The sequence below is a fragment of the Scyliorhinus torazame genome, chromosome 6 (assembly GCF_047496885.1).
Source record: "Scyliorhinus torazame isolate Kashiwa2021f chromosome 6, sScyTor2.1, whole genome shotgun sequence".
Classification (NCBI taxonomy): Eukaryota; Metazoa; Chordata; class Chondrichthyes; order Carcharhiniformes; family Scyliorhinidae; genus Scyliorhinus; species Scyliorhinus torazame.
Window position 1 is genome coordinate 292,738,272 of NC_092712.1, and position 24,393 is coordinate 292,762,664.

General features: G+C 46.8%; 1 protein-coding gene across 2 annotated transcripts in view; it reads right to left on the reverse strand.

The window, feature by feature from the left end:
* Positions 1–241: 241 nt before the first annotated feature.
* nkd2b (NKD inhibitor of WNT signaling pathway 2b) overlaps positions 242–24,393 on the reverse strand; it is a 138,860-nt gene continuing 114,708 nt past the window's right edge. The window contains exons 6-10 of one of the 2 annotated variants that reach the window (XM_072509846.1): positions 23,476–23,571; positions 10,644–10,791; positions 8,343–8,427; positions 5,487–5,614; positions 242–2,569 (exon numbers count right to left, since the gene is read on the reverse strand). In XM_072509846.1, coding sequence (XP_072365947.1) covers positions 2,007–2,569; positions 5,487–5,614; positions 8,343–8,427; positions 10,644–10,791; positions 23,476–23,571 — 1,020 coding nt within the window. In that variant the 3' untranslated portion in view covers positions 242–2,006. The remainder of the gene's footprint in view (positions 2,570–5,486; positions 5,615–8,342; positions 8,428–10,643; positions 10,792–23,475; positions 23,572–24,393) is intronic. The other variant, XM_072509847.1, reaches the window with a different exon arrangement.

A 24,393-nucleotide genomic window follows, 5' to 3' on the forward strand; every position in this document is an offset into this window, starting at 1 on the left:
TCATGTTTAATGATTCGCCATCCCAGGGGTCACTGCCTCTGACCCTCACTCAAGCTTCCATTTCCCTGCTTCTTAACAAACAGTCGTACAGCCCTATAGTACTCTTGAATGCGGACATCAAGCTACTCGCTAAAGTGTTGGTGCTGCAGTTGGAGACTTGCTGACGAAAATAAGACGCCTGGCAAGATGGTTGAGGATTCCAACACTACTTTGGGTGCAAATGAAAACATATCACGTGCCGTTAAATAAATAATACATTTAATTAAGTCAATGTACAATACTATATAAAAATCGCAGTGAAATCCAATAAAGTAGAACTATTATGAAAGGTCTTTCCTTTTACAAAAATATCACTACAATATGGTATTGGCTACTTTTGATAACATATCTGGGAGAATACTGTCAACATAATATGGGGAAAAATCCACACAAAACTGGAATGTAAGAAAAGTATTACAGTAACATATTTCTTCTGGCACGAGTGTCAACTGAGAAACTGTTAAACCATGCTGGTGATTTTGATTCAGATCCGTGATCGCCTGTAGTACAGACTCCACCCTGGCAACCATACAAGACCAGTTTTACAGAGATTGCAGTGGAATTCAGACATGGGGGTTTTGGATCAAAAGCAGAATGGCCGAGGTGGGAGTTGTTTCATTGGAAGCCCAATTCAGTTTTTGGAATAGGCTGTCCCATTTGCTCGGTCGAGATTTAAGCCTCGGCAGCGGGATCTCCTGGAACAATGTCGTTCCCAACGCTTTTGTCTCAATGATAAAAGTTCAGAAAAAGAAAAGTGTAGCGGCCGAGGCGAAGAGATTGCGGTGTCACCCATCAAGTTGTCCCGGTGATCCTCTGCTTTCAAACACGATCAGATGTTTAGCAAGTACTTAGGCAAGGGGGGCGGCAACTGGAGTGGCATCCTATTCAATGTCCCTTGCTGCTCAGCGGAGTAGCACCTCATGGCGAAGGTTGGGGGGGGGGGGGGGGGAACTAAACTGCTTGGCAGAGTTTCATGGGACTGGCTTAGAAATACACTCCAGGGTCGCGTGACCGCACCAAAATCTGTCATCACGTCATGTGCAGTAGACATAAGAAAGACAATGCAGATTTTGTCTTCCTTTTGAAAAAGTACATTTGACAAAACCTTCCCGATGAAAATGGGAACCTAACGATGATGTCAGCATCAATGACAAAAGTCGAAGAGGATATAACCAAAAAATAAGAGATTTCTCAATATATGAATAAATTATATTTTAAAAATGATTACTATGTGTTACATTCATCCTTATGGTGTTATTAGTACATGCTGACAGACTATTTGGTTTGTCAATTCATAACACAAACTTCGAATTGTACCTACAGTAAAAGGCAATCTTGTTTTGACAAAGGAAGCCCATTTTTAAATGGCTTGCGGAATGAGCTTAGGAGTTCTGATACTGATAGCTCGTCTTGGTAGCTCAGACCCACAGTACCACAGAGCGAGTGGGTTGAAGCACTTTCAGTCCAGTATAAAGCAGGAGTTCCATTCGGCTGATAATTAAACATTATAAATTCTGGTGTTTATATTTCTTGTGCAGCAGGGTAATGGCAGTGGTGATTCAAATTTCTTGGATCTTAAAAAAAAAAAAAAATCAAAGATACAAAGTAGGCCCCATGCTTCATTCTGGGCAGTCTTGCATGTAGCCAAGGAAACTGCAGAACTCCCTTTAGTCACAGAGACATTGAAGAGAAGATAAGAAAGTGATTATTAACCCTAAAAAGACATGCACATGTATCAGTTCAAACGGAGGGGAAAGAACCCTTATAATTGCAAAAAGCTTGCAACTTGGTAGAGCGGACAGGCGAGTTTTGAAGCCAGTTTCTTCCCAACCGCTGCTCGTGCATTCCGCAACGTGTTAGTTCAAAAATGGCCACCGTCACAGTGCAAAAGCAGAGTTATCGCGGACAAGGTCCAGCCCCAAACAGGGGACATTTTTCTTTCCTTTCTTGCAGCCGTTACCCGGTCCTCATGACTGGTGATAATGATGGTAGTGATGGTGGTGGTGGTGCTCGTGGTGGTGATGATGCTCATGTCTCTGAACGACGGGCATGACGTAGCCATCACTCGACATAACCGGTGGCAGATCGCGTACAAATTCTTGCTCCAGTGCCGGCGGCTGAGCGTGGGCCGCCTTCAGTGGGGAGTGGTTCTCTTTCATTCGCTGCCTGAACTTTTTATGGCTGTGTAGTTGCTGCTGCTGGAGGTGATGATGGTCGTGCCCTGTGTGGTTGGGCTGGGAGTGGTAGTGCAGGCCTTTCCCCGCCTTGTTTCCGCTGCCCTGGGCGGGCCCGGTGGGCGCTTTCCCCGTCCCTTTAGGGGACTTGCCGAGCGGCTTCTCCTGGCATTTCAGCCGCTGGTGCGTATCGCCTGGCCTGAGCTCGCCCATGCTCGTCGGAGAGGGCTGATCCAGGAGGAGTTGGGATCGCCGGTGGTGGATGCCATGGGCTTCCGATTCCTGGGATCGCGACCTGTTCTGGGAGTGAGTGTTTTTCCCATGGTGCTCTTGCCTGGTCTGCAATGGTGGGGACCCTGAAAGAGAACAATTAGTGTCAACAGAATGAGACGAGCAGATCAGCGGAGATAAAGTAACACTTTTCAGTACGATCTGATAATTTTGAGAAGACTAGGAGGACCCCTAATAGTGGTCTTGAAATTATGAAGTGGTCCGATAGTATGAATAAAGGGCCATAAACATAAGATAGTTTCATAGCGATTAAGTCAAAAACGTGGGAGGAATGTCTTTACTCAAGAGAGTGGTGAAAATACTGATCTCACTATCACATGGGTGTGATTAAAGCAGATAGTATTGACCCGCTTAGAGAAGATTCACAGGAAATGAGGAGAGAGAGATTTGGGGGCAGAATGTGTGAAGGGGCAAGTAGAATGGGAGGAAACTTCTACGGAGCCTACACATTGGCACAACTGGAGTGAATGGACTGTTTTGCTGCTGCAGATTCAAAGTAACATAATTCCATACAACACAACAGCTTTAACATAGTTCACAACCAACATGAAAATAGGATTTTTTCGCCTCCCAATACAGGTCAAGTCTTCTTTCACAGCATTTCCTCTTTGCATTGAGAAGTGGTGGACACAGTGACCACTGCCCCAGTGCAGGGATTCTCTCTGTAGTGATCAGCATGTGAAGAAAAGCCTTTGTGCCGCAGTCACGCCAAATTACGTGGCCCACGTTTCCAGGATTCAAGGTCAAGCTTTTAAGTGTTCCCTAGAGCTCCTCTGTTATGTTGCGCCTTGGGGCGGTTAATTTATCGCCGAGTGCGAATGAAACTTGGCCACCTTCCAGCCCCTCTGTGTATTTGCACAGGAGATAGGTTCCTGCATTTATGTGGATCATGTAGTGCGGGCCGTAGGCAGGGGTCCAATTTGGCATTGTTGTTTCCCTGCTTTGATCTGCAAAGGAAATCAGTTCTTAACTCCTTCGGTGCCAAATCACACACGGGAGCCGACAAAATGCCAGAACGTTGCTAGGTTGTCCGTGAAGGCTGGATTTGTCCCAAAGCATCTGCTTTTACAGCAGACTTCATTAGTACTACATACCACCAACTTATATTAGTTCCACATGGGCAGTTTCAGTCCACCGACCCCTTTTGGTCCCTTAATTGAGGGACTCATTATTTCAGTGTTGTTCATTAGAAATCATAGGCTTGCCAACAGGTGTTACTATGGCAACACCAATTCAACCGCAGGCGCTCATTTAATAAAAAAAAGAAGAGCCTTACACACAATACCGGTAAGTGTACCAAACATGTGGGTACTTACTCAACAATCAGTAACCAAGGAAGTAAAGCAGGTACAACTGTGAAAACACTTACGCACACTGTTTTTCAACTTACCATTTTTACCAACAAACGGCCGGAAAGTTTAAAGTTCACATCCATATGCTATGCGAATGAGTACTGAGATTAAATGACCAACGGTGCCCTTTCACTTACTATTCAGAAATGCAATTGGTCACATCTGAATTTTCGATTTGCCATACATGCCTTGTACTGGATGACACTGGTGCGCTTGAATGTTGTTTGGCTGTCTACAGCTTGAGGCATGAGTTTGACCGACAAAAGTTCCCTTTACAGCGATCGCAAACCCGCTTACCGAAGTAGCAAAAATGGATAATACAAACTTAAACTTTCAACTTTGCAACGGCAGCTTCGAGGTGGCTCTAATGGGATAAAAGTTACCTTTCCAGGCCCTACACAAAGAGGCGTTCGGTGTCTTTAAACCAATTCCTAGTGGAGGCAGGAGGTCGGGGCGGGATAAGGTGAGGAGAGAGATGGTGAGGGTGGGGGGAATTGCGGAGCGAGATGGCAGGGAAATGCAATCTGTATCTGTACCACCCAGAATTTGAATACTCATTCAAGACCATGTAGAAAATGGAAGAAAATAGATGCTTTCCCAAGGATCGGGCTGACATTAGTGATGGCTACAAAAAAGGTCGATGTGCCTCTAGGAGACCAAAACATCCACATGCAGAAATAAATTTTAAGAATAATCTAGGCAGCAGCACATTTCGCTTGGGAGCGAATGTCATCCAAATTATTTGGAGTTTATTTTTCAGTTCCAAGATGGGAAGGATGATGAGGAAGTGGGACATGAATGAAGGAGGGCCCCAACCAATAACAACCAGATAGTTTGCTGTGGTCATTAGACACGTTTCTGGGCTTTCTGGTTTTCTACACTTGCAATCGTGTGGCTTCATTCCCCCCAGAGAATGCAACTTTCCTTCTTACTTCCCTATTCATTAGCAAATTGAGTTTGCTGTCAACATTGAACACAAAAGCAAGGAAGTCATGCTAATTACCATAAGCTGCAAGAGCAGATGTATGCCGTTCGGCCCATCTTTTTAACTCTTTTAGTCGGTTCGCTCGGTTGGCTGGACGGCTGGTTCGTGATGCAGAGCGATGCCAACAGCGTAGGTTCAATTCCCGTACCGGCTGAGGTTGTCCAGGAGGGCCTCGCCTTCTCAACCTCACCCCTCACCTGAGATGCGATGACCCTTACGTTAAATTATCACCGGTCAACTCTTTCTCATCGTCCTCAGGGACTATGCTGACTTTCACTTTCATAATTCTTTATAAAATGCCGGTTAGGCCTCAGCTGGAACAGTGTGTCCAATTCTGGACACCACTCCTTTCAGGAAGGATGACAAAGCCTTGTAGAGGGTGTAGAGGAGACGTACGAGAATGATAGTAGGGATGAGAGACTTCAGTTATGTGAAGAGGCTAGAGAAGCTAGGATTCTTACAGTGGGGAAGTTAATAGAGGTGTGCAAAATTCTGAGGGAGCTTTTGATACGAATAGTTAGCGAGAAACTGCTTTCATTACTTAGAGGGTTCAGAGGAAAGTGACTTAAGATGATACAAGGAGAGGAGGAGAAATACTTTATGCAGTGAGTTGCAATCTAAGTAGTGAGCATTTTATTCTTATACCTGGTCCAAATTTGGATGTGTAGTTTTCTATCCCAGCCAAGTCCAAGTAATGGTTTCTTCTCTCTGTGTTTTCATCAACACAGTAATGCTCACGAATATTTGAATGCTGCTGGTCACTGTTGTATCTTCTGCAAGAAAGCAAAACACAATTTAGATTTGTTTTGAGCTTTCACCTTTTGACCCAATCCCGGCAAATTAACAGCTCTCGGCATGATCTCAGCAGGCTGGCACCTTCTGGGTTGAACCCAGAGCCAATTTCTTCAACCCAAGGTCAAATCCTCAACTTCCCTACATCTGGAGCAAGGTCTGGTTTCATTTCAAAATGTCTCCCTCAATACCTGCCCCCTTTTGTTTGGTTGAACTTTGACCCAGCAGATCTGTAGCCAATCGACAGCTGTTAAGAGTGTGCCATAATAAAGGCATCCATAACCTGGGCACTTTTAATTAACAATAAAGGTCTCTTCAAAACACACACAGTAAATGATAAATGAAATATACTGGTCCCTTTAATAATATGAATGGAAATCTAGAATTCTAGAATCCGGAGATATTAAAAAAAGCAGAGTTGCCAATCAGTTATTCCTCATCAATCTTTACCCAGGAACAGTGGAAGGATAAGTAGCTTAAGCAGGGCAAGTAATTTACAGGAACCCATATGAAGCATGCCAAGGAGCCAGCAGCTCATTTTGATGGATATATAGGGTCATTAAAAGTTAAAACTCCAAATGCACAAACAAGCCAACTCACTAGAATTAAAATTTATGAATCTTTATGTTCAATCTTTAGCAATTTCACTAAATTTGGGATTGATTCTGAAGGCTTGGCAAGAGACTAACATGGCTCCATTTTTCAATAAAGAGAACAATTGAGAAAATAGCAGGAAACTAGAGCACATCAGGTTTGAGAGGAGTTTGAGTGTGCGAGCATAGTGAAAGGCATAGCTTGTTAAAGGGCCATTAGCAGAAATTTAAGAAATGTAGGGTTCCTCAAGTTCTTGTTTCGTTGGAAGAGATCATGGCCATGGGTAAAGAGCAGAGGACTGGGATTAATTGGTTAGCGCTTTCAGAGAGCCAGCACAATCACAGCAGGCCAAATGGCCTCCTGGGTCAAAATATTCTCACAAATGGTGATCAGGGAAACTACAGCTGACATATACTTAAAGATTTCCAGGAAACCTTCGAAATATTGGCAGCTGACAATATAAAATAACAAGAAACAAAGGCTGTGACGTTGGCGAAGAAACTAGCTCAAGTTAGAAAACAAAGGGCAGCTATCAATGAGGCTAGAATGAAGACAAGAAGCCCAATTGCTTTTTATAACCGACATTAATGAATAAGGATTGGGCAAGGAAAATTAACAAGTTAGCTGATTATATCAAAATGGGAGACTGGCCAATAAAATGAAATTAATTCAACCAGGTTCAGAAGAATTTAGTTAATAGTTGGTTCTTGAGCTCCAGTGACAACAAATGTAAAATGAGGATGAGGTACCCTCAATAATGACGCTTAGAGTGTAAACGGTAAAGAAGGCTTTAATAGACTAAGAACTATGCTAGAGCTGAGACATGTGCTAACTGCTGCACAGCCCACAAGGCAGCCCCTTATATATGGCTCACAGATGGGCGGAGCCAGAGGCGGAGTCCCCAGGGTTCCAAGCTCGGTCTTAAAGGGGACATCACCTTACATGATGACAAGGCAGTAACCATTCATCACAGAGGACAAGGAACCAGAAGGCGGAATAAGTATTAAGTGGAACAATGGCGCAGTGCGCTGAACACTATAGAGAGCTGAAGTATCCGAGGGTATCAACCTGTGAAAACATCAGCTCTATTTTGTTGTCACTACAAGACACTTGGTTAGACATCATGCATGGGCAATTCTCATCATCTCGCAAAAATTAGTACAGAAACCATTCAGCCCATCTCGTCTCTTAAAAGAAACTGGTCAGCTACAAGATCCTAGCCAGAACACCACCTCAGGTGTTCGGAGTAAGAGCTTCCTGACACCAGCCCTGAACTTGCTTTTCAACATTTATGACAAATCAATTTGCACCTAATCTAATCATAGCTAGGAATAGATGGCTTAAGAATCTGTAGAGGTGAGAAACAAAGAATATTTCAGCTATCAAGATAAGTTGCGAAGAGAGTTTGAAGATGTTGGAAAAGATGGCACTCGAGATGGTACAATTGGCGTTTTAAAACATTCAAATGGATTGACAGGCAGATTTTCACTGTGGTCAAATTCAGGGGAGCACAAGTTAAAAAATGAAGAGATTAGGAGCGAGGAAGGATTTTTAAATTATTATTATTGGCATGCTGGCTTCACAGCTAGCATTTATTGCCCACCCCCAATTGTCCTTTAGCAGTGATGGTGAACTGCCATCTTGGCCTGTTACAATCCATCTGATTTGGAAACTATACACCAAAGAATAGATTTCCAGGGAAGGACAATAACAGTTGGGTCCGAGCTAGTTGGATGCTTGTTTTTTGACAGAGGAAAGGGAATGATGATTGTGACGAACTAAGCTCGATTAATTTGTGAAGCGGGGAGAAGATAATTCTCAACATGTCTCGGGGAATGATTCTGGAAGGTTCCTTTCCCAACGTGGAGAGCAAGTTGGAGAGATGGCGACAGCACAATGGGACTGATTACAGATTTTGCCTTCCTGTCTCGTGGGAATTTCCACTGGGAGTTGAACCTTGCAGATTGGCACCTCTTGATCTTGCCACATTCTACCGAGAAACCAGAAACAAGGGTTAAAATTGGCTTTTCCCCTTGACCTCACTTTTCAATGACCCTTGTAATGTAGAAATCAGGCCAGAAATATGTTAGAGGAGATGAATTTAGCTCCCAGTACCTCAGCTGAGCAGACAGCCTTTTATCCACGCTCTTCATTTCCTCTGCATGTTCGGTTTCATTCCTGCACCGACTGCTTTCCCGATCTGCAAAAGGTAGACATAAAAATCTGTCCATAAGCCTGCTTAGCTCAGCCAATGCTCACCACAGCAGCTTCCAAGCTCGTCAAACAAAAACACACACACGCTCTGCGCAAGTAACACTTTCAACAACGTTCAGTGGAAGACGGAGAAAGATCTGGGATTTAATTCATGCAGAATACGAAAATGTAAATGTAAATTTTGACAGTTCTCACCCAGTTCTCTTGAGTGGGTGCAAAGCGACTGGGCAACTGACTCAAATTGTTGCAAACAGGCTCTCACATTAAGACAGGCTGCAAGAGGCGCTGGTTGAATAGCATAGACGCACTTAAGGGGGATTGATCGATTGATATTTATTGTTACACCCAGGCTTTTCCCTCTTCCAGACCCTTCCATCAGGCAGAAGATACAGAAGTCTGAAGACCCACACATCCAGACATAGGAACAGCTCCTTCCCCACAACTACTAGACTCCTCAACGACTGTCCCTAGGACTGATTTGTTCCCTACAAGGACATTTTCTACGACGTTCTAAGCTGCTCTTGCTCATGTATTGCTTGTGTGGCCCTTGTTCAGCACTATAACCAATCGCGGTTTGTTGATGTACCATTTGTCAATGTACTCTGTCGATTATTCTTTTGTCTACTATGTACGTACTGTGTACGTTCCCTTGGCCGCAGAAAAATACTTTTCACTGTACTTCGGTATGTGTGACAATAAATATCAATCAATCAAGTTCAGATAGTGTCAGGCAAAGGATGGGAGGTGGTTTGCATGGAGCGTAAACATCAGCGCAGACCAGTTGGTCCAAACTGCCAGTTTATATAAATTAAAGTCTAGGAAGATAAAATGGAGGTAACTGGGAGCAATGTTGACCCATTAGATCTGGTTGATGAGTGGTTCATTCCTGTTGCCATAGCAATTCAGGTGATGGAGATCTATTCCCCCGAGAAATCTTCGGTTTTCATGGCATGTGATGGAGTAGCATGGAAACTATGGTCAAGTTCAAATCCAAAGCAAGTAAAATAAAGAAAGGACATGCATTTATATGCTGTAGAAGGGTCACTTAGACCCAAATTGTTTCTCTCTCCACAGTTGCTGACAGATCTCATTTTATTCAGAATTCTCTGTCGTTATTTCCGATTTCCAGCATCCGCAGTATTCAACTTTTATATGCATTTATATTCCATCTGTCATGATCTCAGAGTATTCAAAACACTTTATAACCAATTAAATACTTTTGAAGTATTTGAAGGCCCCACAAACAGCATACAGAAAATGCTGGAAAAACCCAGCAGGTCTGGCAGCATCTGTGCAGAGAGAAACATTTCGAGTGCATTAAGACTCTTTCAGAGCTGTTTTAAGTGCCAGTTGAGAAATGTAAGGGATAAACATTGGCTCAGACATTGGAACAATATCATATTTCTGGTGGTATAGAACTTGTGTCTTGCTGTAAAAATGTTGAAAAAAAATATTATCTTGTGCATTCTTCCATGACAACACCTCAACCAGAGTCCACTTGCCAACCAATCAGCTCTTCTTGTGCAGTATAAATTGTTGTCCCTTTTTTTGTCGGTAATCTTGTGATCTGTCCTGATGAATGCAAGATGAAAAGCTTTGACGGCATGCTTCTTTTTTCAGCGGTAATCATCGATTTTCTTCAGAGCAGTATCACGTGATCTTTTATGCCCATCTGAGAGGGCAGACGGGATCTCAGTTTAATGTTTCATTTGAAATGGGCCACCCCTGGCTAGGACTCCTTCAGCACTGAAATGGGGAGTCTTGATTTTGTGCTCAAGTCTCTGCAAAGGGAATTGAACCCATAATCTTTTGACTCAATGGTGGGAGCACTGCTTACTGAGTCAAGGCTGATACCTTAACAATAATGGTGCAACGTAAAATTGAAGGGTAACATTTCACTTTTAAAAAGCCCTTGCCGCATCACAGAGAGACTGGACACCTTAGACCATGTTGTAGACTGAATAGAGCGGCGATGTTTTGCCTACTTAAAAGTTTAGATGGGCAATTATACCTGATGATCTGGCAATCTAAATATCTACCAGTTAGGACCATAGTCACTCCCCTCCCATTCAGAGACACACATTCTGGAGGGGATGGGGGGGGGGGGGGGGGGGGGGGGGGGGGGGGAGGAGGAGGAGGAGTAATGTAAACAATAAGGAAACTATTCAATGTTGTGCTTATAGTAGATGTCAAGTGGTTTACCTTGACTGTTGGCGAGGCCATCTTTCTTCCGATGAGAAGGTTCAGGGGTCACCGTCAACTTTACCTTCAGTGTCTTGCTGCTGGCAGAGGATTGGTTTACTGAAGCGTCTACGACTTCATAGATGGTGTGCATCAAGCTAGACATGTCCTACAAAAAAAAATACAAACAGTTCACAAGTTATGTTTAATTCAAAGAAAAATCCTTGGTTGCACACAAGCTCTTCCCATGGGTTAATATTCAGACACATGGATTGTTCAAACACAAGTCCATGCCCTATATGATATCCTACACCTCAAGAATGTTAAATCCTAACTGTCATGTTCAAGTTCCAGGCACATTAATATGTGGCAACATTTTAGATTAGGTAACAATTAAGCCTGTGTCCCAAGTTTCCATTCAGCAATAGAAGGCAATTTTGCTCCTCGAGTCTGTAACCCAAGAACAAGAGTAGCCCATTAACCTTTCTATCTGTTCCAAAAGGTCAGGACTGATCTGTACCTCAATCCATATCCCTGACTACAGTCATACAACTATCTGAATTTAGAAGCTTCCAATTGACCCAACATCCGGAGCCTTTTCCGGAAGTTCCAGATTTACACTATTGTGCGAAGAAGTGCTTCCTGATATCGCTCCAGGAGTGCCTGGCTCTAGTTTTAAGGTTATGCCCACTTATTAACTCCCCTTCACGTGAAGAAATACTTTTTATTTTAATAAACATTTTATTGAGGTATTTTTTGGTTTTACAGCGACAACAAAATAAACAATGTACATGAAACTATAAACATAGTGCAAAAGCCGTCTTCCTCCCTTACAGGTCCCACCTTTATTAACCCCTTACACTAAACTAAACTAGCACCCCCCCCCCCCCCCCCCTTCTGCTGATGATTAATTTTCCGCGAAGAAGTCGATGAACGGTTGCCACCTCCGGGCGAACCCTAACAGTGACCCTCTCAAGGCGAACTTGATTTTCTCCAAACAGAGAAAGCTAGCCATGTCCGATAGCCAGGTCTCCGACTTCGGGGGCTTTGAGTCCCTCCAAGCTAACAGTATCCGTCTCCGGGCTACCAGGGAAGCAAAGGCCAGCACGTCTGCCTCTTTCTCCTCCTGGATTCCCGGGTCTTCCGACACCCCGAAAATCGCCACCTCTGGATTCGGTGCCATCCTTGTTTTTAACACTGTGGACATGACATCTGCAAACCCCTGCCAGAGTCCCCTAAGCTTTGGACATGCCCAGAACATGTGGACATGGTTCGCTGGCCCTCCCGCACACTTAGCACACCTATCTTCTACCCCAAAGAACCTGCTCATCTGTGCCACTGTCATGTGAGCCCAGTGAACGACCTTGAGTTGTATCAGGCTGAGCCTGGCACATGTTATGGACGCGTTGACTCTACTCAACGCGTCCGCCCAGAGACCATCCTCTATCTCTCCTCCCAACTCCTCTTCCCACTTGCGCTTCAGCTCCCTAGTCTGCGTCTCCTCTGACCCCATAAGTTCCTTGTAAATGTCCGAGACCCTCCTTTCTCCCACCCACCCTCTGGAAACTACCCTGTACTACCCTGTCCTGTATCCCCCTTGGTGGTAGGAGAGGGAAGGTTGAAACCTGCCTGCGTATGAAGTCCCGCACCTGCAGGTACCGGAATTTGTTTCCCCTCAATCCAAATTTCTCCTCCAGCTCCCTCAAGCTAGGAAAGCTGCCCTCTATAAACATATCCCCCATCCTCTCAATCCCTGCTCTCTGCCATCTCCGAAACCGCCTGTCCATCCTTCCCGGGACAAACCGGTGATTATTACAAATTGGAGACCAAATCGATGCTTTCTCTGCTCCCACGTGCCTCCTCCATTGCCCCCAAACTCTCAGGGCCGCCACCACCACAGGGCTGGTGGAGTACCGTGTCGGTGGGAACGGCAGAGGCATCGTTATCAATGCCCCGAAGCTGGTGCCCTTACATGAGGCCGCCTCCATACGCTCCCATGCTGACCCTCCCCCACCACCCACTTCCTGATCATGGCTATATTCGCCGCCGAATAGTAGTTTCCGAAGTTTGGTAGCGCCAGTCCACCCTCTCCCTGGCTCCACTCAAGCATCCCCCTCCTTACTCGCGGGGTCTTGCCCGCCCATACAAAGCCAGAGATCACTTTGTTGACCAGTTTAAAAAAGGACCGCGGAATAAAGATGGGGAGACACTGAAACACAAATAGGAATCTTGGGAGGACCGTCATCTTCACCGTCTGCACCCTCCCGGCTAGTGACAGCGGGAGCGCATCCCACCTCCAAAAATAGTCCTTCATTTGGTCTACTAGTCGGGCCAGATTTAGTTTGTGCAGCCGTTTCTATTCCCGCGCCACTTGGATGCCTAGATACCTAAAGCTTCCCCCTACTACTTTAAATGGCAGCTCACCCAGTCGCCTCTCCTGTCCCCTCGCCTGGACCGCAAACATCTCACTTTTCCCCATATTTAGTTTATACCCCGAAAACCGGCCAAATTCCCCCCAAATCCTCATGATTTCTTCCATCCCCTCTGCTGGGTCCGATACATACAGGAGCAGGTCGTCTGCGTAAAGAGAGACTCTCTGCTTCTCTCCCCCCCCCCCCCCCCCCCCCCCCAACCCCCCGGACCAGCCCCCTCTAGCCACTTGAGGTTCTCAGTGCAATTGCCACCGGTTCTATGGCTAATGCGAACAACAGTGGGGAGGGGGAACATCCCCATCTCATCGCCCGGTGCAGCCTAAACTAGTCCAATGTTGTCCTATTCATCCATAAGCTTGCCACAGGAGCCTGATACAGCAACCTGACCCAGTCAATAAAGCCCCACCCAAATCTGAACCGTCTCAGTACCTCCCACAGATATTCCCATTCTACTCGATCAAAGGCCTTCTCTGCGTCCATTGCGACCACTACGTCCGTGAAGAAATACTTTATTGCTATCTATCCTAGCAAATCATTTAATCATCTTAATCTTCTGTATTTGAAGACAATTTTCATAGAATTTACAGTGCAGAAGGAGGCCATTCGGCCCATCGAGTCTGCACCGGCTCTTGGAAAGAGCACCCTACCCAAGGTCAACACTGCCACCCTACCCCCATAACTCAGTAACCCCACCCAGCACTAAGGGCAATTTTGGACACTAAGGGCAATTTATCATGGCCAATCCACCTAACCCGCACATCTTTGGACTGTGGGAGGAAACCGGAGCACCCGGAGGAAACCCACGCACACACGGGGAGAACGTGCAGACTCCGCACAGACAGTGACCCAAGCCGGAATCGAACCTGGGACCCTGGAGCTGTGAAGCAATTGTACTATCCACAAGGCTACCGTGCTGCCCCTGCCCAAGCAAGTGCCTGTGCAAATTTCCCTCGTAACCCTTTAGCTTTGGTATCATTCTGGTGATGGGTGGCATGGCGGCACAGTGGTTAGCACTGCTGCCTCACAGCTCCAGGGACCCAGGTTCAATTCAGACCTCGGGTGACTGTCTGTGTGGAGTTTGCAATTTTTCCCTGTGTGTGGGTTTCCTCCAGGTGCTCCGGTATCCTCCCAAAATCCAAAGATGTGCAGGCTAGGTGGATTGGCCATACTAAATTGTCCCTTAGTGTCCAATAGGTTACATGGGGTTAGTGGGTTGCAAGGATAGGGTGGAGACTTAAATAGGATGCTCTTTCCAAGGGCCGGTGCAGATTCGATGGTCCAAATGGCCTCCTTCTGCACTGTAATTTCAATGAAAATCATCACCCTAACTCCTCCAAGACCAATAAGTCCTTCCTGAGGAGCAATGTCCAGAATTGAATGCATGTACTCTAGAGTCTATATACAATATACAGGGAACATAATTCCCACCCCTTTGCATTCCAGCTGACATTAACCTTTTACATTTGTTTTTAGTACCCGTGCACCAGTTTTGCCATTTCTGTACTTGGATCCCTAAATCTCTGTGCTCCTCCACAGCTTCCAATCATTTACAAAATATTCTGGGCCCATCTATCCTTGATTTAAAGTAGATGATCACATTTCCCAATAAGTGCTGGAAATGAGGAACCCTGCTCTCCAATTGCCAATGCCCGCTGGTGGCAAGTCAGAATTCACATGATTGGCATGCACTCGGATAATTTAGACCAGGCTGGTGAGGCAACGTTTCAATTTTTCTCACATGGGGGAGGGGCTAAACAAATTTCAGAATGCTAATGTTTTACAAAACATTTAACATGAACTTGAAAAAAAAGGCTAACATAGGAAATGAGACAACTTGCCGAGCAAAAAAAAAAGTCGACAATAAATTGACAATTTAAAAAAGGGTAATAAAGATGGCTATTAGAGTGTGAAAGGGCGAGAGGATGGGCGTGTCCCAGTCTCAGGATGTTCACTCGCTCGCTCACCCTCATTCACGGTGAGAGTGCCTGCTGGTGTTTGTGGGTGAGGGTGATGAAAACCCCAAAGCTGGAAGTGAGCCAGGCTCACACTCATTCTTCCCTCTCACTATCCCCTTCGCCACCTCCCTCTCACTCGCCCACCCTCACACTCAAGTAATCACCCTCACTAAATCGAGGTGGGAAGAGCAGAAGAGAGACCTGAAGTTGTGATTATATGCCTAAAGCCATTCTATAGATAATTTTATGTATGATCTCCGACCGCCAGGTGACAGTGTAAACCCACCAAGTGACCCTGTGTCTGGGGAGTTGGAAGTAAGTCGTGTTGGAGGATAGATGTACTTTGCAGTAGCTCTATAGCAAGTTAGTTAGTGTTAGAAGTATATCATTTTATTTATCCCAGTTATCTTTATCACACAGTTGTTTCATAATAAATTATTTAAACTAGATGTTCTGTAGTTCATCATTCATATCAGTCGGTCTACAGAACATGACAGAAGTGAGGCCTGAGGCCTAGTGGCCCTCGACCGATGTCCACCGACGGGAGTGCTGGGAGAAGCAGGGGAGCGTGGGGATGCCAGGACAAACAGCGGGAGCCAGGCCAGAGAACTGGGAGCTGGGCGAAAGCAGCCAAAGCTTAGCCAAAGGTGAGGGATTTGGGTCAGAGACCCAGGAGCTGAGGGAAAGCAGCTGGAACTAGCGGAAAGCTTAGAGAGCAGAGGCCCCGTCTGCTCCAGTGCCTCTCTCTGTCGCAATAGTGAGCCTATCAGGAACAATCATGGGAAGGCCCCTGCAGAAATATTCAAGCTCACTGACCCGTCTTACCAACATTTTAACTACTACTTCACCCTCAAGAGTATTGACAGTCAGAGAGATCTAGGTGTACAGGTCCACAGGTCACTAAAAGGGGCAACACAGGTGGAGAAGGTAGTCAAGAAGGCATACGGCATGCTTGCCTTCATTGGCCAGGGCACTGAGTATAAGAATTGGCAAGTCATGTTGCAGCTATGTAGAACCTTAATTAGGCCACCCTTGGGAGTATAGTGTTCAATTTGGGTCACCACACTACCAGAAGGATGTGGAGGCTTTAGAGGGTGCAGAAGAGATTTACCAGGATGTTGCCTGGTACGGAGGGCATTAGCTACGAGGAGCGGTTGAATAAACTCGGTTTGTTCTCACTGGAACGACGGAGGCTGAGGGGCGACCTGATAGAGGTCTACAAAATTATGAGGGGCATAGACAGAGTGGATAGCCAGAGGCCTTTTCCCAGGGTAGAGGGGTCAATTAATAGGGGGCATAGGTTTATAGTGCAAGGTTTAGAGGAGATGTATGAGGCAAGTTTTTTTTTTTTTTTTTAAACACAGAGGGTAGTGGGTGCCTGGAACTCGCTGCCGGAGGAGGTGGTGGAAGCAGGGACAATAGGGACATTTAAGGGGCATCTTGACAAATACATGAATAGGATGGGAATAGAGGGATACGGACCCAGGAAGTGTAGAAGATTTTAGTTTAGACGGGCAGCATGGTCGGCACAGGCTTGGAGGCCGAAGGGCCTGTTCCTGTGCTGTACTTTTCTTTGTTCTCTGTTCTTTGCTCCACAGAGTTCTATGGTTCGCAATGCGGCCTGTGGGCCATAGGTTGAGCAAGCCTGATTGAGACAAAAACAAATGTCATGTGCTTCCCTAGTGTGAAACCTGGAGAATCTCTGCACAAAACAAATAGGTACAATCCTACCCAAAGTATGCGATTATGATGGATCATTTTTTTCCCACAGCCCAGGCACACTCAATTCAGCCCAATTCCCAATGTTTGTGCCCCACACAGGCCTCCTCCCACTTGACTTCACCTAACCTTAGTATCACATCATGAAAGCGAAATACCGTGAATGCTGGGAATCGGAAAAAAATGACAGAAAATGCCGGAAGTACTCAGGTCAGGCAGTGTGCGTGAAGAGAGAAACGGAGCTAATGGGCGGGATTCTCTGGTTGGCGACACCAAAGTCGCGTTCGCCGATCGGCCAGAGAATCCCCATTTGCGCCAGATTGCGGGGCGCCGCCGCTTTTGCAACGCTCCGTCCCCTCAAAAACGTATGCCGCACACCTTTGGGGTGGCCTCAGGGCATCACCTGAGGCCCCCCCCCCCCCCGGTGCTCCGCCCCCAATGGCTCAAGTTTCCGACAGCATGGAACACGTATCCTTTTTATTTTCGAGAACCCGGTGTGGCGGCTGCGGACGGAGTACAGCGCCGCTGCAGTCCGGGGGGGGGGGGGGGGGGGGCAGCCATTCCGCATGCTGGGGAGCTTTGGCGGGGGTTGGAGGCACTGGTGGGGGTATTGCGAGGGGGGTAAGGCTGATTACAGGGGGCAGTATTTGGCAGGCCGTGACCGTGCACGGCTGGCGCCATGCGCATGCCACATACTCAGCAATTCTCCGGCCGCATCCGCAGGTGAAGCCGGGGGAATTTATGCTGCGTGCCTGCGTGCCTGCTACCCACCCCCCCCCCCCCCCCCACCAGATGGAGGACCGGTGCAGCTTTTGCACCATTTTTCCAGGCGTAAAACGCTACTGTTCGTATGTTTTCAAATCGGAGAACCCAGCCCAACATTTCAGATCATTGACTTGTGGAAAAAAGAAAAGGGAATGTCCGTGATAGTGAGGAAGGCTGGAGGCATTGAATGCTAAAGGCCTGGCGTGTGAGGCAAAGAGAGTGGCAATGGGACAAGGAAAGAAACAAATGAGGAGGTGTGAATGGCAGGAGGATGATCAGCGGCTGATCAAAAGCAAAGAGAGAGAAAAATAAGACAGCAAAACAGAACCTGCAAAAAAAAAAAAAAAAAAAAGAGGCGGCAAAATGGAGGCAGTGGTTACCATCTGAAATGGTTGCACTCGGTGTTGTGAAGTGCCTAACTGAATGATGAGGTGCTATTCCTCAAACTTGTGTTGAATTTCATAGGAACGCTGCACGAAGCAGGGAATAGAGGGGCCAGCAAGGTGAATTAAAACGACGGACGACTGGAACTTCACGGTCATGTTTCCAAACTGAATGGGGGTATTCCGGAAGGCAGTCACCAGTGTGCGATCCAATGGCCATGCTGCACCCGAAAAGCAGCTCGCCATGGCACAGCGTGACTGTTGAAAGCCGGGCGACCCCGCTCCTGGGATCTACCCGGCTTGCAACGCCATGTGAGATTCGACGCAGTCTCGCAAGACGTTGCGATGTGAATCCCGCCCACAATGACATTAAGTCTCCCTCTAACATGCAGATTCCCCGAGGTACCCGAGGCATTGGAATTCAAACCCTTCGCCTCCGAGACCTCGGGCAAGCGCCATTCAGCACTGATCCCCACAAACTGGGACCAGACGGAACGGCACTCACCTGAGGTCTCCCAGGGGACTGAAGGTCCCCAGCTGCTGCCCTTTGGGCAGGGTGGTATCCTGGCACTGCTGGTGCCACCTGGGAACCACGGCAGTGCCGTCCAGATGCCAGCCAGGCACTGTCAAGGTGCACAGATGGCACTGCCAAGATGCCAAGCTGGCATTTTGCATACGTGTGCGATCGAGCCAGGGTTGCCGGTGTGGGTGTTGGGGGTTAAGAGCGTCCCACTGTACAAAACAGGGCTGCGTGTGGTCTCGGCTGCGCATTCCCCGTTCAGGCACCTTATTCAATGGGAGTCGCGTTGAATAGCCATGTGTTTCTCGGCACTGTAAGTGCTGGGCAACACGCTGCTAAAAGTGCTTCCTATGGGACTTTCTTCCCTTTTGGGAGAATCGTGCCTCCAATCTTCAATTGGTCCCTCAGCAGACGCTGCCTGGACTGCTGAGTATTTCCGACATTTTCTACATCTATTTTATCTCTCTATTCCTTTCTCACTCATGTATTTACATCAATGCTCTTTGCCTCAACTACCAGCACGTTCCATGTTCTAATCGGAGGAAAGGTGTTTCCCATCAATTCCTTCAGATATCCTCGTCTCACTCCCATTTCTCCTGTTCATGCTGGGCATCTACCTCAGGCGTCCAGAACGATGAGTGGAATTTTGAGCCCACGCCAGCCGTCCGTGAAAATGGTGAAGCGGGCAGAAAATATGGCGAGAACTGCGTTATAGATTTTACAGGCCCCTCCCCAGTGGCGTAATGAGAATTCCACCATGGAAGGCGGGAATATAATGTAAATACATTAGAATATCATTAGTGGGCCTTCCCGCTGGGACTTCCCTTCACTGCATATTCATCGGTCAGCGCGATTTACAACAGCTGTATAGAAATGAGAACCTGGTGACCTCCCCTCCGAAGGGGATAGTGGAGGTGAGCGCTCAGGACGCTATTGCCAACCAGGGGTGCCAGTCGCAAATGGAGGAGCGGGGAACCCAGATCTTTCAACTCGTGGCACGGTGGTGGTTCAGTATTGGTCTCTCAAGGCATGGGTTTGTTTGCAGACCCTACGGCCCTCCATGGCTGTGAATCTTCAGGTGTAAAGGTTTCTGGTGGCTGGTATGCAGGTGGCGATTCACGCGTCCTCCTTGCTGGGCTTGTGGTGGTATTACCACGGAGGGATTGCCCTTGCACAGTGGCAGCTGGAACGTGGGTGATCCATAGGGTCAGCACGGGGGTTGACTGTGAGGTTCATGGGTGGGGACCCATGAGATTCCAGTCCGAGTGGGGGATTCGGAGAAGGGGCGTTTTCCAGCCTCATGAGGCCTGAAGACTCTTACACAGGGGGAGGATGACTGCAGAGAGAATGAATCTCCACACTCAGGCAGCACTGCAAAGCCAGAGGGCATGAGCTATTCGGAAGTTCAAGGCCATTGGCTATGGAGGCCAGGCTGTCAGGGATTAGTGTCTGGGTGGCTGGCTGTTCCAGTTGGAATACTTGTTTATTCCACAGCCCAAGAGAGTTGTGGGAATGAGGGTGCCCTCTTAGAGTGAAGTTGACATGTTCATTTTAGTCTCCACATGCATCAGGCGTGCTTCGCCTGCCACATGGGGAAGCCAGTTGCCTAACCAGTCCCTGACCCTTGCTTGCCGAGTCAATTATGCCAATTTAGTTAGCTTTGCAATGCTGGTGTGCCACGGTTTGACGCCCAATGTTTTCACCCATTGGAAGCCCAGCCCCTTAGTTTAGTTGCCTTTCCTCCAAGCATTGAACTCTAAGGCTTATACTCACATTTATATAACAGAGATGCAAGGCGTTATGGCGAATTCGCTCATCAGTCACCCTGTGCAAGGGATCTCGGGGGCAGCATCTTTCTGAGGTGAGGTTAGCACCCAGGTCCATTGAATGCACTCAACTGCCATCAATCCTCACATGGACCACGGAGGCTCTCAAGGATCGAAGCTCTTCATTCAGGTGGAATAAAGAGGGACAACTGTGGGGAAGTGGCTATTGTGTGACAGGGGAGGGAGTGGGGCTCAGTGGAGAGGTGCTCACATAGTGGGATTTGCATGGGTGGATGTCCCAGAACCCGTGAGTCAGGTCATTGTCGGGGCTCCTCATTGATGCTCTCTTCTGTTCAGTATTCGATTCTGGAGAACGATGGAGCCTGTCAAGCTGCAATTATTTTGATTGCGATCGATCAGCAACAGCGACATCGACGCGCCATTGCACATGCCCAGGAACAGTGCCCTGCAGAGGAGGGAGAGGAAACTCCGCTGCACGTGGCCAGGAACTGTGCCCTGTAGAGGAGGGAGAGGCAGGATCCATTGATCTTCTGGGATCAGAGACACAGAAAGCGGAGCCTCAAAGAAGACACTCACTACCAGTCATGGGTATTCCAGCATCGAACTTCCTACGTCTAGATGCCAGAGGTCGACTGCCAGAGAAGACTGCATCAGTCCCGGGGCAGTTGGCCACCTGTGCCAGGTGATGCCCGTACGGACTGGGAGGTCACCCATTGCTGGTGGCCATGAGTTCTGCCGTGCTGAACGTCGATGTCAGTGACTCATTTCAGGGCTGTACGGGTGACTTGTGCAGCATTTCCCAGTCAGGAACGCACAAGTGCATAATGCACAATTTGCAAAGGCCTACATGTACATCAACTTGGACCGACCAGCTGAGCCAGGGTTCCCCCCGCATAGCAGGCATGCCCCAGATGCATGGTGTCATTGACTGCACCCACATGCCTATGCGTTCCCCATGGAGACATGGGCACCATTTTTGAACTGCAAGGGATATCACTCCCTTGTCCAGCTCGCCTGGGACCATACGATGCACATTATGCGGTTGCATAGCTGTTTCGCGGGAAGCGTCCATGTTAGTAACAAACCTGTGACACTAATAAAGATTATCTTGGAGTGCTCACAGATCCCAGCTGTTTGAGGGAGAGCAGAAGCTGGAAGGATGGCTCCTCGGGGACAGGGGGGTAGCCTCCCACGATGTGGATGATGACGTCAGTGCGGAGGCCCCAAGCACCCAGAGACTCTCAACAATGAGGCTCATGCGTCAACGTGTGAGCTGGTCGCATAGTGTTGAAAACGTTTTCCTTCTTTCACGCCTCACCCTCCCAAAACCAAAAAACCCAAACCTTCTTCGTCAAGACGATACCAATAGGAGTCAGCCATTTCTGTAGTTATTCATTTGGCACATTGAGGATCTGATCCCAGCCATTCAGTGCCACATTACTAATGTGCAAACCAAATGGGTAACACTGTCGTCACCAATACAGGACTTAAATTGTAATTGTCTCAATATGACGGCCCAATAGGGGAAGATTTGAGATGTCCCATTAGTAAGTGTCCAGCTACCTGACCGGTTGCATCCTGTTGACTGTCTTTAGGCTCACAGATGATATGGCAATTTAGAGGAGCATCTTTTTTAATAAATTGAGAGTACCCAATTATTTTTTTCTCCAATTAAGGGGCAATTTAGCGTGGCCAATCCACCTAACCTGCACATCTTTGGGTTGTGGGGGCGAAACCCACGCAGACATGGGGAGAATGTGCAAACTCCACATGGACAGTGACCTAGGGCCGGGATTTGAACCCGGGTCCTCAGCGCTGCAGTCCCAGTGCTAACCACAGCGTCACATGCCGCCATGGAGGAGCATCGTCTGGCCATTTTTCTTTATAAGGAATGTCAAAGGTTTTGTGGTCTTGGATGGCCTGAAGAGAGCTGGCACAGTGTTGTTGGCTAGAACCCAAGTGAATGGGCAACATTACTTTAATTTGTTCTATGCATTAAAGCCACGGTGAGCAAGAAATCAATCAAGTCATTGCCATGGCCACTAATCAATTTCAGGCCAGAAATTTACCCTTCCCTCTATTGTCAACGACTAGAAATTGCTCGTTTTACAATGACTCCATAATCCCACAGTGGCTAAAAGGTAGCAACATACATGTTTCACAAAATGAGAAATCCTGTACCAATATCACCTTTCAAATGAACAACATTGATAATGTTTTTATTATTAAGAAAAGCAAATGGTATAAAACCTGCAATATAAAAATCAGGGCGGGAATATTCTGGCTGTTCGCTGGTGGCGGGAATCTCTGGTCCAGTCGGCAGTGCACCCCTATCCATGGGCTTCCTGGAAGCGTGGGGTGGCTTCAATGGGAAATCCTATTGACAGCGACCCGAGCAGAGAATCCCACCGCCAGAAAACTGCGCGCCAGTTCAACCCTGTTTGGTGGTGGGGGGGGAGGGGGTCTTCTGCTCAAATTGTGTTTCTGCAGGCTTAGATTTGTTTCAGGCGTCACGTAGGCAAAACTGGACTACAACTTCTGCCGCTGAGAATCCCGCCCCAAACGTTAGAGCGAAACAATTAAACCGTAGACTTGAAGTATGATGGATTAAAGAACTTGTAGAGATTTGTGGAACCATTCAAGGCTGACAAGCTAAAAAATCCCTAAAATCTCACTGCAATAAAAACCTATCTCACTTGACGTCCTCAGCAAGAAATCCTTCATTTCCTGTTTTCCAAAGAATTTGCCTCACCAACAATATTTTTTGTTGTAGAAATTGGCCAAGGATCTCCCATATCCAACATTTTAGACGAGCTAGAATTAAAATGGACGCTTGTAGACCATTCCCTATCTCTCACTCACTCACTTCTTCAACCCTGTTTTGGGGGTGAGGACAGGTCTTCTGCTCAAATAGTGTTTCTGCAGGCTTAGATTTGTTTCAGGCGTCACGTAGGCAAAACTGGACTACAACTTCTTGTGCCTTTTGGTCCACAGCTTCAAGTGAGTGGCCATCCTCACAAACCAGGCACACCATCCTCTCACCCCATCCACTTACGAACCAAAGTGAACCTGGAATTGCTTCAACATAGCAGCAGTAGCAGAAATTACTGGACAAATCAAATGTGAATACATCTCAATGAAAGCAACACGCTTCTTTAGAGCTGGTTATGTTGTGCCTATAGTTCTCCCAAATATGAGGAGCTAAAAGTTATATCTGTATTGTTTACATTGGTAGCATGAAACACATAACACACCATGACTCCCTAAGAAGCAGAAACAAATGTAAATGTACCTCCTTAGTAACCTTGCCACAGTTGTCAAAATCATAAAGAGTGAAGATCCATTCTTGATGATTATCTTCTTCAACAGACACGTCACACTCTAGCTCCTGAAAAGAAAGTGCATTTCTCTGTTCTAAATCTCTCCTCAACTCGCAGGGTTCTTTCAACAGATTAAAATGTTGTCATAGCTTAATGTTGTAAATTGCCGTTAAAAACACTTCTAGTTCGCTAGTGTCCTTCAGGGAAGGAAATCTGCTGTCCTTGCCTGGTCTGGCTAATGTGCAGCTCCAGATCCACTGCAATGTGGTTGACTCTTTAAAAAATAAGGTATATCAGAACACCCAAGTGTAGTGTGGCACTAATGCAAAATCTGGGCTGACTCTGCTATTAAGATCTGTAGTTGCAGGGAAATGGTGGAGGCCGAGTATCCCTTCATAGCAGGATATTTAAGAATTAGTAAGTCATTTTAGAATTAACTAGCAACATTACTTGCCTTAATTTTGATGTTCTTCTGTGAACTCCAGTACTTTCATTTTATTTTATCCTGTATTTAATTAACACTTTGGAAAAACAGAACCGACCTCCGCTTAATCGAAGGAAGCTATTCTCGTTGGGTTAGTTTTACAGGTACGGATAGCACTCTGACCTGAATGCCCATCTCAATGTGCAAGCTTTGTGCTGGCAACTCTAGTTAACCTGACATCTACACACTCCGACCTTTCCAGTGAACATTGCTGGGGAGCGCTTTGGGCTGGATTCCTTGGCTGATTTTGCCCTTTTCCAACCCCTGAACACAAAAGCCAATTTAATTCTTTCCAATCCCGCTCTGAAGGCTGAGATTAGCAATCTCAACAAAAGATGCACAAGTCAAATCAGAGACTTTCCACGTAACCACTATTCAGCTTGACGCCAAGTTTACCCACTAACTC